General features: G+C 43.8%; 1 protein-coding gene across 3 annotated transcripts; it reads right to left on the bottom strand.

The window, feature by feature from the left end:
- Window positions 1-508: 508 nt before the first annotated feature.
- On the bottom strand, window positions 509-13,728 carry LOC139557319 (store-operated calcium entry regulator STIMATE-like). Of its 3 annotated transcripts, none has more exons than XM_071371982.1 (8): window positions 12,521-13,728; window positions 8,815-8,863; window positions 8,546-8,641; window positions 7,651-7,772; window positions 6,750-6,862; window positions 6,478-6,555; window positions 4,936-5,040; window positions 509-2,495 (listed from the first exon to the last, which is right to left on the bottom strand). In XM_071371982.1, exons 1-8 carry the CDS (start codon window positions 12,732-12,734, stop codon window positions 2,379-2,381), a joined length of 894 nt encoding a protein of 297 aa, XP_071228083.1. In that variant the 5' UTR covers window positions 12,735-13,728; the 3' UTR covers window positions 509-2,378. The 3 variants fall into 3 exon arrangements, with proteins under 3 accessions (XP_071228083.1, XP_071228074.1, XP_071228091.1); XM_071371973.1 differs by having other exon boundaries at window positions 4,891-5,040; window positions 12,521-13,726; XM_071371990.1 differs by lacking the exon at window positions 8,546-8,641 and having other exon boundaries at window positions 4,891-5,040; window positions 12,521-13,726.
- Between the last annotated feature and the right edge of the window lie 525 nt (window positions 13,729-14,253).

Raw genomic sequence — 14,253 nt, forward strand, 5'->3', positions numbered from 1 at the left:
AAACACATGGTTTCCATGTTTGATACCGTTCCATTTATTCCAGCAATTCCAGTGAGCCCGTCCTCCTATAGCTCTTCCCAACAGCCTCCTCTGATTTACAGGTACTTGGCAATATTCTCAGAGTCAGTGAACTCTATGGGGAGAAATGGGTCCTCACTTCCCTACATGCCTCACTGCACCTGTTACTGAACTGTTTACTGACAGCCCACTCTGCCACTGTGGAAATGGCACCCTAGTGGCAGTCTAGAGCATAACAGAGACCTGTGATCTCAAATTCCCCCCCACATTCCAGGAGCCTTCTTAACACTAGCATTCTTTACCCTGACATCTCCCTGGGGGCCTAGTGGTTAAGATTTGGTGCGCTCACCGAGCAGCAGCCAGGGTTTGATTCCTGGCCAGGGAATTCACTTTTGAAACCCTCCTACAATGCAGTACAAACCTAGTAAATGGACAAAACGGAAAGCTCTGTCTATTCAGACGCGGTCTTAAAAATACAAAAATGTGGCTATTTCAGTGTTTTACTAACTTTATTGCAAAAGCAAATATAATGGTAATGTAGGTCCTTAATTTGTCAGTCATTTTAATGATCTAGTTATTTTTTTCAAAATACTAAAAGCCCTCGCTGTTGAGCAGAGGGCAACCAGAAGTGTTTTATGATGCTGTACCACCCATTTACCAAACCCTACTGTCATTTATTCCTAAGTATCAACCAACAACATAATCATTGTCAAACCGTTCAACATCTTCAGCACATCACATTTACTTTATCCCCACTCCATTCTTTGAACAGGAGCATTAAGACAAACACACTCATACATACAAACATACCTGCACTGTACTGCAGGCTGACCTAGAGTCACTCAAACTCTAGGTCTGTGCTTCTGTCAAACCAACTGAATGCTACTGCAAGTCTAAAGCTCTGGGGCACAAAATGAACACTCACAAACACGGTAAGTTCACATAGGCACATTGTCGACAACAAAGAATGAACACAAAGAACATCCATAGACCAGTGATAACTGGGAATTGTGCAAGAGCGGAGAGTTTTTTCCCGTTGGTTGTGAGGACACACCCTCAGGTCCCATATCTACTCCGTCTCGGAATGAAAAACACTTAGTAGGCTGGGGATCATCATGGTTTTGGCCCAAAATAACTTACAGTAAAAAACAAACAGGACACACCAAAGACAATAAATAAGGAATGGAAGAGATCCCAGTTAACGGTCATACACAGAGACAGGAAGAGAAGGCTCCGAGCCAGGCCTATAGACCTAAACGGTCACTGGGTGGGCTTGAAATGAGGGTTTCAGTCCCTTGGGTCCGGGTTGGGTGGTGCATGGTGGAGACACACACGCCCAAGCTGCACCGTCCTGACCCGTCCTCCCTCTGCAGTCATGTAGAAGTGGAAACCGTTAGAAACGTGAGTGCTGTGGTTATTATAAAACACTGCATCTTCACAGAGCAAAGCCTCCATTGGCGCATCAAGCCACACCTCCCACATTCCCTTAGCCATGCATGAATGGAAAAGTCCACAGACAGACACACACACACTCCTCCACCAACTCCTATAACAGGCCATAGCAGTCAGCCTAGCTGAGGAGGAGACAAACATTTCTTATATGGAATCTAGCTGAGGAATACAATCACTTTCTGATTCGGAAGAGTATCAAATGTATTAAAATGACAGAGGTTTACTTAAAGGCGGGGGGGGGGGGGGGAACGACACACGCGGAGTTCAATACCAGGTGCCTGTTCTCTCCGTCTACATCCAACCGAGGTCACCGGCTAAACCACAGAAAAAGTAACACCCATTCACAGTTTAACCTGATGCAGTAATATAATTCTGGACTTCTGAAGAGTCAGTGTGGAACAGAATTAGGAATTAGAATAGTCATTTAATAGGATCTTTAGGGTGCATCACCAATTACACTGCATCACTGACTCAAACCCTCCTATTATAGACCAGTGTTAAAAGTTTTCCCAACACCCATATCAAGATTCATTTCCCCAACGAGTGTCACTGAAACGCCAGTGACAGATCTATGGTGAAATCTCCTTTAGACATGGTATGTAGTTAGCTGCAGTAAAATCCTTTCCATGGGTTTCTATTCCCAGTGCAGAGGCTGCAGGAGTCCAATGTGGATGTGTAGTAATGGCAGTCCAATAGGCTCCATGGTCTGCAGTCTTCCATGATCCAACCTCCCTACATAGGCCCCCTACTCACTCCACAAAGAGACCAATGCCAGCCTGCTGTTAGAGGAATCAAGTACAGGTTGCCAGCAGGCTCCAGTCAGGGCAGCAGGCCCTGGAGGAGGAGAGAGTGGGGATGTGAGTAGACATAGGAGTGGGTAAGACCAGGTCAGACTGGGTAGGCCCAGGTCAAACAGGGATCCCCATACGGTGCTTCTTCTTCTTCTTGACCGTCTTGAGGCCAGTGAGTCGGCTCACATCCTCCTCCTCCGAGTCATCCATCTCATCGTCAGCCGAGAACAGAATCTGAGAGAGAGACAGGAGTTTGGAAATGAGACCAAAGGAAGCCACACGCCTGGATAGATGACACTCAAAGCAACCCTGAGTTAAGGGTTAAATTAGTTGAATCCCAGAGCTTAAATGCTCACAGACACCAGCAAATTTCCTGTGTCAACAGAAATGTATCATTCGTCCTCCATCTGCCTCTGTGGGGTGGAAGGATGGGGATGGGTCTGGTTGCTTAACCACTAGACTACCAGGGAGATGTGGTGGCAGGAACACATATGCCCTGGAATATTTGATAGAGGGGAGGAGTCTTTTAGAGTGGTATTTGGGTGTAGTATTGAAGCTTGCCATCAGGGTTTTTTACATTGTAAGCCTCTTTTACTGAAGCAAAAACTAGCTCCAACTCATCACAATAAAACAAGCCTGTGATAACATAGCTATATGCCCCCTTTTATAATGAGAGAGCGATAAGATCACTGCTCTGAATCTTTATGTAGACAGACTTTTTATTTCAGCTTGAGGCAGATTACTAAAGCCATACATGCTCCGTGTTAACCTGTACAGCAGTGTTTCTTTAGTAGTGGGTTTGGGCCCACTGGTTAATTGCAGATAGTTCCTGTGACTGGAGGAAGTGCTCACAGTCTGGTACACTACACCCAGATGTCTATGAAAAACTACTCCCCTGTCACATGCCACAAATTCCATATACCAGTAATTCCATAGGACATGCATTCCTGATATTAGACATGATGGTCTAGCGGTTAGGATTTGGTGCTCTCACCGCAATGCCTGGGTTTGATTCCCGGTCAGGGAACATACTTTCAATAACTCCTAGAATCCACTGTCACAAAACATGGTGCTTTGAGTGATCCATGAGTAACTGTGGAAACCAATTATCTAGCTATCACAATCAGCTCAACATTTGATTCCAAAGCAACTCACTACTTCCATTTATGATGAGAAATGTGGTGCTTTGGAATCAGAAAAAAACACTCCTTATGAATGATGGACCGTTTGTTTTTACAGTTTCTGATGAATAAGAAATCCCCCTGCTCAAGGCAGAATTAAATGACTTCATGCATGAATGTTTGAGTGTGGTGGTTGTCTCTGGTCTCTGGAGCAGATCACAGGGCCAGTTCCATCTGGTTTACAGGCCTGTAAAGTGACTGGCCTTGGGCACAGGGTGGAGTGATTCACAGCCCAGAGACATACTTCTGCTGGTGCTGTGCAAGTTTGTCTACACAGCCAGGGGAGGATGTAAGTTAGCCTAGTGGCTACGTCAGCCTGAAGCAATGGGAGGAGAGAGAGGCCACACAGGGCTTGCGAGGAGAGGGCTTTTGGGGAAAGGAGGAGGTGGACGAGGCTCAGAATCAAATCTTAGGACTTAGTGTATAATCCTCCTAAGGATTTTTCAGAGCTTTCCCAAAAAACAGCTTTTCCAGTGATTTTGGTGTGTAATGTACACTGAGTGTACAAAACATTAACACCTGCTTTTTCCATGAGAGACTGACCAGGTGAAAGCTATGATCTCTTATTGATCCACTTAAAATCCACTTCAATCACTGAAGGTGAAGTGGAAGAGACAGGTTAATGAAGGATTTTTTTATCTAACTACACTGTCCAATTTACAGTAGCTATTACAGTGAAATAATACCATGCTATTGTTTGAGGAGAGTGCACAGTTATGAACTTCAAAATGTATTAATAAACCAATTAGGCACATTTGGGCAGACTTGATAAAACATTTAACAGAAATGCAACGGTTCATTGGATCAGTCTAACACTACGCAAATAGACCGCTGTCATCTAGTGGCTAAAATCTAAATTGTCTAAACTGGAATAATACATTGTGGCCTTTCTCTTGCATTTTATAGATGGAAATAAAAAAACACATTTTTTTCTTTGAATTATCTTTTACCAGATCTAGTGTGTTATATTCTCCTACATTAATTTCACATTTCCACAACCTTCAAACTGTTTCCTTTCAAATTGTATCAAGAATATGCATATCCTTGCTTCAAGTCCTGAGCTACAGGCAGTTAGATTTGGGTATGTCATTTTAGGCAAAAATTGAAAGAAAAAAAAGGGGTCTGATCCTTAGCCTTGAGACAACTGAGACATGGATTGTTTATGTGTGCCATTCAGAGGGTGAATGGGCAAGACAAAATATTTAAGTGTCTTTGAACCCGGTATGGTATTAGGCGCCAGGCGCACCGGTGTGTATCAAGAATGGTCCACCACCCAAAGGACATCCAGCAAACTTGACAACTGCAACTCAATATTAGGAAGGTGTTCTTAATGTTTGGTATACTCAGTGTATGTGAATAGGTATATGATTGGTTGTGTGGTCAGGCCTTGGTCTTTTATTAAGCATTCTGTGTCCATGACTTTATAAATGGCCGTGTCCATGTCTTACCTCAGACTCTGAGTCGTCGTGGGAGAGTGCCCGCCTGTAGCGTACCTTACTGTTGCCCCGCACGTCCTCCCCCACCTCCCGCTCCTCCAGCTTGGCTTTTGTCCTCCCCTTCTTCATCAGGAAGTTATCTACCACCCAAAACATCAGGGCCTGAGGAAAACATACAGTACACAGCTCAGTGAGCAAGTACAACATCAGACACACATGACAGTTTGATGATCACACACAAGCCTAAATGGCTGAAATCCGTAGACATAAATGTCACATCAAATACACTTAGTTGAAGGAATTACATTTCAAAAGGGATGCAAATATCGGTCCATTTTGCTGCCGACTAACTGGCCCTCATTAACCGGTCAACAAACGGAAAAAAATGTCCAAACAGTAAAATTACGTGACCAACAGAAAATACTATTAGAGATCTGTATATAATGATGAGATGCTCATGTTTCCGTCCTAACAATGGGAGTTGGACCAGGGCGGGAAAGCAGGCGACAAGCTTAGGCCCAAAATAAGACCATAGAAACCTATTGGGCTTACTGGGGACAGATATTGGCGAGAGTGAAACATCTCGCTTGCCATATCCTCTCTGGTACCTTGCATTCATACAAGGATCAGAAATTTTTCATTAAGGCTGAATGGAAACATGCAACAATAGCAAGCCTATCATATTATAGTTCAAAAGTCTATAGCATATTATTGAACATATACTCCTGTAATGAAGCATCTAACCAAACGTCCTTTTCAAACATTTGCCAAAATGCAATCTGCGGAAAACACAATTCTAAACCTAATTTGAGCAGTTGTGACAGATTAAAATCTCAGAAATGTAGAAAGAGGGGGAATGTAATAGCAACAACTATGATGGGTTGCTAATATGGATTGTGTCTTTCGCTTCTGAACAACGAAAGAAAGTTGATATGAATTAGAACAGGAGAGAAATGCTGGTTAATGGCATGAGGGAAAAAAATTGCCTCCATGTTTCTACGGATCGATTTTCGTAAGGCTACTTTGAAGCAAGGTAAGTCATGCCTCATTATTTGAAGTAAAAGTATCAGGTTTTAAACAATTATACTGCCTCGAGCTCACATTGCAAAGTGGTGGGTGACGCATCATCAGTCAACAGTAGGCAGGCTATAGTATACAGTATACACCTGAACGGCGAAGGGGAGGCGCGCTTTAATTACGAGTTGAGATCGAGAAATAAAAATCGTGACCACCAAAATGTTGAACACACGATTGCATTTAGAATTGTCAAATTGTTGCGCAATGACTGGGCTTCCAAAAGCAGGCTTCACTCCAGTAGCCTACAGACTTTATAAGGAGCTACTCTCGCGCTGTCTGACAGGTGGAAGGCTATTCCACTCCTCAAACTAGGCTCTGTATGCTGTGCGTGTATGATAAATAATATACAATGCGAAAATAAAAACGTGCCAATTTAATTCCAAAATTAAGAAAATTACCTTAAAGACTGATACGCATGACCCGTCAAATGTATTTTCAGCGGCTAACCGATTAACGGTTAAGATCACTAAATGTATTTTCAATTGAGCCCTGCCTCACGGAGGCACTGCACACTTAACTTACATTAACGAAGAACGGGACGATGAGCATGACGATGGCCAGCTCCAACTGAGGATTGTTTATGGGGTTCAGGAGAGCCAGCTGTGAGACACACACACACACAACAGTAAAGAAAGACGGTGAGTAAACAGTACACAAACAAACACACCGGAGTTAAAACGATAGAAACAGTTTACAGTACTGTTAGTACTCATACACTTTCCACAGTCATAATATAACTGAATTGACACAATGGTCACGTGGTCAGGAACCTACCCATTATGCCCCCTACTCACCTTCTTCCACTGGGGGATGAGTAGGACCAGGATGATGAGGACCTTCTCAAACATCATGATAAGGATGTAGAGAGCACACTGGCCTGCCCATGCAGTACACTGCACTGGTTCTCCTGTGTGCACACACACACACACACACACACACACACACACACACACACACACACACACACACACACACACACACACACACACACACACACACACACACACACACACACACACACACACACACACACACACACACACACACACACACACACACACACACAAACCAAAGATGAACTCGTGACCTATGGACTAGACACACAATCCAATAGACAGAAACAAATGAGCAAAACAGACAAATACCAACCCACAGAAATACCCAGACAGGCGGCAGTTAACTGGAACTCTATATTCCACTTAAAGGGGCAATCTGCAGTTGCTACATCAATTTTTTGGACTTCTAAATGATAAATCCATTGAATCTTGTAAAACTAATTCTAAATGCCTCATGAGCTTGGTTTAACGGTCATCATACCCCACCAGAACCCAATATATAAGCTTGTTTTACTCCAATGTCTGTAAACAATATAAGTGTGAACAAACATACATGCCTCGAAACATGGTTAAAACAATAATGTTTGATATGGTCAGTTCTTGCATCCAAAGCTCTGTCTATGAATTTGAGAGAGGTTACATTTCTCCAGGTCCACTGCATATTACCCCTTTAAATCAAAGCAGGGAAAGGTTTCCATAAACTCTGCCTTTGGGTAAACAATTTAACAGTGATCGACTATGTTTGATGTGGATGACATTGCAGTAGTGCCCAAGGCAGCCACTCCCCTCTTCTGGACACCATGCGTACTACAGGGTGAAATGATCTCTCATCCACACTGACAAACACACACACTCTCACCATATTCTCCGAAGCGTAGAGCGTCCCACTGCCTCCACTCTACGATAGCACTGATGGCCCTCACCCCGGCATAGATCAGCAGCATTCCAAGAGACGCATCCAGGAGGAAGTTAATGAGGTAACTGAGGAAGAGAGGAGACATTGTGTCCACTTCAACCTTGAAGTGCATAATGTTATAGAGACTATACTGACCAGAAATATAAATGCAACATGCAACAATTTCAATGATTTTACTGAGTTAAATTTCATAGAAGGAAATCAGTCAATTGAAATAAATTAATTAGGCCCTAATCTATGGATTTCACATGACTGGGCAGGGGTGCAGACATGGGTGGGCCTTTTCCCACCCACCCAGCCAATCAGAATTAGTTTTAAAGGGCTTTATTACAAACATAAATACTCCTCAGCCCCCCCTCCCCTCAGAAGATCCCACAGGTGAAGAAGCCAGATGTGGAGGTCCTGGGCTGGTGTGGTTACATGTGGTCTGCGATTGTGAGGCCAGTTGGATGTACTGCCAAATTCTCTAAAACGGAGGTGGCTTATGGTAAAGAAATTAACATAAAATTCTTTGGAACAGCTATACAGCTCTGTTAGACATTCCTGCAGTCAGCATGCCAATTGCATCCTCCCTTAAAATCTGTGGCATTGTGTTGTGTGACAAAACTCATGCTGTTAAATCAGCTTATTGATATGACACTACTATGCTCACTAACAGGGATGCAACCAAATTTGCGCGTATAGAACATTTATGGGATCTTTTATTTCAGCTCATGAAACATGGGACCAACACTTTACATATTGCATTTATATTTACTACATACACAAAAACACAGAGGCACAAAGACAGACACACATAACGTCTGACAGACACACACTCATACAGAGACACACTCACAGTGAGCAGGGGTCCTCCTCTGTGAGGTCAGACAGGTAGACGTTGGCAAAGTGAATGAATAGCATACCAATGGCCTGTTTGGAGGTGTCCAGGAACCTGGTAGAGGTGCCGGGCACAGGAGGGCCTTTTAAGAACTCTTGAGAATTCAAGTTCTTTCAATAGTTCAACATAACATTGTGTTTATCTTAGTTGCATTTCTTGGTTAATAGCAATATTGAAGAGGATAAGCTTGAATACTGTGGTTGGAAGTGAGACGGCTGCCGACCTACCAGATCGTCCATGGCCTTCTCTCATGCTTGGGCTCCCTGAAGCGCTTCACTGTGGACAGGACAGAGTCACATATAGAACTGCCGCTCTCACACACCAACGACAGAAGTCACACCCACGACAGCAGTGGGATGAATTAGTATCCCTCTCTGGGGCAAATCCACTCATTCTATTAATGTAAATTAATTAAGGCCAGCTCCAGTCTGAACTGAAATCAGCTTTACACTTCCATCAACAAGTTTAGTATGTTGGGCAACATCTCTGCACAAAGTGTAACAGGCCTATTTCTATGAATATGGCCAGTGTGATGGGAAATGCAGTTCAGTTTCCCCTTTAGCACCATAGCCTAACCCCTAACTAATGGACTTTAGCAGACAATGTTCATTAAGCTATATTCCCTTAACAAGTCAGCTATTGAGATGCCATGTTTACACAGGGAGAGACCAGAGAGGAAGAGTGGATGGTAAGAGGAAGTGGCAGACTACTGTACATTACACACTAAAATGTCACTGCTTGTTACTAATGTGCCGATCATGATATTATCCTCCAAATCTCCGTTGCTCTGTGAGCAGAAGAAATACTTTGAAAATCTTATGAGCTGAAAAAAAATGTAGTGCGTTTGGCACTGTAATTAAACCCATTGATAGATCAGAGGACCTGCTAACAGTACGCGACACCAGGCAGGCATGGTCATACACTGCTCAAGAAAATAAAGGGAACACTTAAACAACACAATGTAACTCCAAGTCAATCACACTTCTGTGAAATCAAACTGTCCACTTAGGAAGCAACACTGATTGACAATAAATTTCACATGCTGTTGTGCAAATGGAATAGAAAAAAGGTGGAAATTATAGGCAATTAGCAAGACACCCCCAATAAAGGAGTGGTTCTGCAGGTGGTGACCACAGACCACTTCTCAGTTCCTATGCTTCCTGGCTGATGTTTTGGTCACTTTTGAATGCTGGCGGTGCTTTCACTCTAGTGGAAGCATGAGACGGAGTCTACAACCCACACAAGTGGCTCAGGTAGTGCAGCTCATCCAGGATGGCACATCAATGCGAGCTGTGGCAAGAAGGTTTGCTGTGTCTGTCAGCGTAGTGTCCAGAGCATGGAGGCGCTACCAGGAGACAGGCCAGTACATCAGGAGACGTGGAGGAGGCCGTAGGAGGGCAACAACCCAGCAGCAGGACCGCTACCTCCGCCTTTGTGCAAGGAGGAGCAGGTGGAGCACTGCCAGAGCCCTGCAAAATTACCTCAGCAGGCCACAAATGTGCATGTGTCTGCTCAAACGGTCAGAAACAGACTCCATGAGGGTGGTATGAGGGCCCGACGTCCACAGGTGGGGGTTGTGCTTACAGCCCAACACCGTGCAGGACGTTTGGCATTTTCCAGAGAACACCAAGATTGGCAAATTCGCCACTGGCGCCCTGTGCTCTTCACAGATGAAAGCAGGTTCACACTGAGCACGTGACAGACGTGACAGAGTCTGCAGACGCCGTGGAGAACGTTCTGCTGCCTGCAACATCCGCCAGCATGACCGATTTGGCGGTGGGTCAGTCATGGTGTGGGGTGGCATTTCTTTGGGGGCCGCACAGCCCTCCATGTGCTCGCCAGAGGTAGCCTGACTGCCATTAGGTACCGAGATGAGATCCTCAGACCCCTTGTGAGACCATATGCTGGTGCGGTTGGCCCTGGGTTCCTCCTAATGCAAGACAATGCTAGACCTCATGTGGCTGGAGTGTGTCAGCAGTTCCTGCAAGAGGAAGGCATTGATGCTATGGACTGGCCCGCCCGTTCCCCAGACCTGAATCCAATTGAGCACATCTGGGACATCATGTCTCGCTCCATCCACCAACGCCACGTTGCACCACAGACTGTCCAGGAGTTGGCGGATGCTTTAGTCCAGGTCTGGGAGGAGATCCCTCAGGAGACCATCCGCCACCTCATCAGGAGCATGCCCAGGCGTTGTAGGGAGGTCATACAGGCACGTGGAGGCCACACACACTACTGAGCCTCATTTTGACTTGTTTTAAGCACATTACATCAAAGTTGGATCAGCCTGTAGTGTGGTTTTCAACTTTAATTTTGAGTGTGACTCCAAATCCAGACCTCCATGGGTTGATAAATTTGATTTCCATTGATAATTTTTGTGTGATTTTGTTGTCAGCACATTCAACTATGTAAAGAAAAAAGTATTTAATAAGAATATTTCATTCATTCAGATCTAGGATGTGTTATTTTAGTGTTCCCTTTATTTTTTTGAGCAGTGTATTACATGTCACACAGTCTAGGTCACATTTCAACATTATCACCTGGGGTACCAACCTGGGGATGAGAATGATAATAAGGTGGGTGCTTATAGTTGTCCTATTCCACACATGTACAAGAGTGTATTAAGAGTGCATTGATTGGAAATGTGATTTTTGCATATCCGAACTCTTCCTGAGACATCCTCAGAGAGTGGGGTCATGGCCTGGGTCTGCTAACAGCTACCTTCGAGCAATAAAGGTTCAATGCCTTACTCAAGGGCATTGACAGATTTTTCACATTCTTGGCTCTGTGATTCGAACCAGCAACCTTTCGGTTACAGGCACAATGCTCTAACCGCTAGGCTACCTGACCCCCTGCACTGTAGATTGGTGTGTGTTCAAACACAATAGCCTACATGAAAGACAAACTGCCCGTCTCAGTGACTGCTACTCTGGGGGTTAGGCCTCTGTGCACGAGGCGCAAGCCCTTTCTACTAAAGTCTAGGTCTACACTATAATGAATCCTTGTGTGAGTGATGCAAGAGTGTGTATTCTCTGAATTCTCTGAACACAATGTAATGGCTGACAAATAATGCTTTGGCTGTTCCAGACAATAGTCAGCTTGTTTCCATGCCCACCCTCTAACCTCCATGACACATGATTGATTGCTGGGTGAGAGAAAAAAGTGCATTAATGATTTATGACTCCACTAATCTACCGGACATACCCTAATCCTCAATTTGGGTTTAAGATATGACACATCTAGACAACAATACCCTAATGTGTGTTAAATACTTTACTGTGTGCGTGGATGCATGTGCGCGTATCTGTGTAAAGTATATCTATGTCACATGTCAAAAGGGTAGCTAGTTTTTCTAGTGTATTGCCCAAAAAAACGTTTACAGGGGAATTCACATATGGATATGCTGTGACTTCAGACTTCCTCAGACTGTTGTGTTGAGTGTGTAACTACTGACACACCCTGCATGTAGACTGTGGGCTGGGCTGTGTGAATGTGATGATTCAGGCCAAGTCAATTCCCACTGACAAAGCTGCCTCAGGCATCATCACTGCTCTGAGAGCTGAAAATGCCTCACCTCTTGCTGTTGTTGCTGTGAGGCTCCTCTCTACCAGGGCAACACTGCTGACTCAGTGGTCAAAGAGGCACTCAATGAGGTCAAATTACATGGCCAAAAATGAACACTATGGGGATGGGACAACACATTTCACACTGTATAATCCAGTATTTTGAGACAGTGTATAGGTAATGACTGCCAGTGATTATTGACAATTAAAAACAGACTTCCATTCTAAACAAGTAGCCTAAACAGGTTATCCAATTTCAACACTGCACAGTGAAATTCTATTTTACAGTAGGCCTAACTGCACAGAACAAACGACCATAAATTAGAACATTTTCCACAGTCAGAGTGAGAATCTGGTTGGCTGTACTCACACATCAGCGTACTGAAGGCCACCATCGCTAGAAGGCCTTGCAGGAAGATGCCGAAAGAGTCCATCAAGTCACCATTCTCGCAGCCACGGGTGTCCGCATTTGGTGTGGGGCGGGCAGACACTGGCGTGTTGGAAGAAGGCATAGCTGACAGAACCACTCCCGGGACAGCCACGTGCCCGGCTTGGGAAAGAAGACTCACCCCACTAATCGCCATAGTAGACCAGTTTAAGGTTTATGGGCGGATGGCATATACCGTAAATAAGCAATAAAGTCAATTTAAATGTCTCCTCCACACAGAATGGGCTTCTTCGTTATCCAGTTGTTGTTAGCTGGCAATCGATTAGTTATGAAGGAGTATTTGGCCCCCCCAAAAAGGTTTTCTTCCTTTTAACTGCGGAGCCATATCTTCACGTTTCATATGTGGCCAGCGTTAGCAAACATATCCCAGTTGTTGATAATCCATTGTATCACCAAATAGCCACAAAAGAAAGGCATACCATGCATGTCATACTCATTTAACTAACATATTCTTGGTTTACTAACAAATTAATTTCCAAGCTGTGGCTTGCATAAATTAGCTATCGATAGCTAACGAACATAACTAGTTACACAGCAGGCAATCATGGACAACGCATATAACAATTAAATACATGTGACGACGCAATGTTTACTAACGGAAACATTAGCAACAAAGTTCCAAAAGGAGTCATCCCAAGGCATGTTCTAACTTCATGTCATTTTAGCAGAGTTCCTAAACCTTTTAGCGGTGCGCGAGAGGGTTAGCAAATGAAGCTAGTTTTACCTAGTTATGTACCACTTAAATATTTTTAAAAAGTGTAAGCAAGCTACTTGAGTAAACGCCACTGTTTTACCATGTGACGAATTAAATCATATAAAAACCTCGCGTCAGGGACAAACCACCAGCCTACCAGAACAAGTGATGCTAATGGTACAGGTAGCTTAGCTAGCTAATCTGTTTCAAGTACTTGCAATGGATCCCTTGTGCATGTATGAAAGGCATGATATTGATATTCTCACGACTTCGGAATTGCTACTTTTTCATTTGAAAAATCTGTTTTGCACAAAACATAGGAACGACCAATAATTTGCTCAATGATCAGAATACATAGCTACCACTGGAATTTCCAGCTGCATCCTTTCTGTGCCCAGACCAAAGCCCATTGGCATATTCGTTACGCCAATTCTGTTGCAAAACATTTCCTAAACGGAAGAAAATAGAACCAAACGGGCGGGACTTACCTGAATTTGTCCAATAGAAGCTCTCGTTTTCGTTGCAAAAACTGTTTGGACTAATGATTACACACAGACTGCCCACTCATGTTGACATTACGTAAAGGTTAATGTGATCGACGTGACACAACGGTATCATGGGAAGTGTAGCTTGGAAAGATTTTGAACCGTGTTGAACTCATAGAGCTCGCCAGCTTCAAATCCGAAAACCCGGAAATGATTTACCTCTGGTTCGTTCAGCCATTGCTATGGGGGAAATGAATGGGGAAAGAATAGGGTTTTGGGATAAACGCCGACAATTTTGTCTGAGGTTTAACACAGATTTAGGAAATCTTACATGTTATGTTCTATATGAGATAATATCAGTCAGTTAACATGACCTTTATTAATTATGAAAGCTTTATGGTTTTTAATTATTACATACGTGCTTCAAAATACACAGAAAGTGACGTTAGCTGATTATCTCGTAGAACAAAACCTAT

The sequence above is a fragment of the Salvelinus alpinus genome, chromosome 2 (genome assembly GCF_045679555.1).
Source record: "Salvelinus alpinus chromosome 2, SLU_Salpinus.1, whole genome shotgun sequence".
Lineage (NCBI taxonomy): Eukaryota > Metazoa > Chordata > Actinopteri > Salmoniformes > Salmonidae > Salvelinus > Salvelinus alpinus.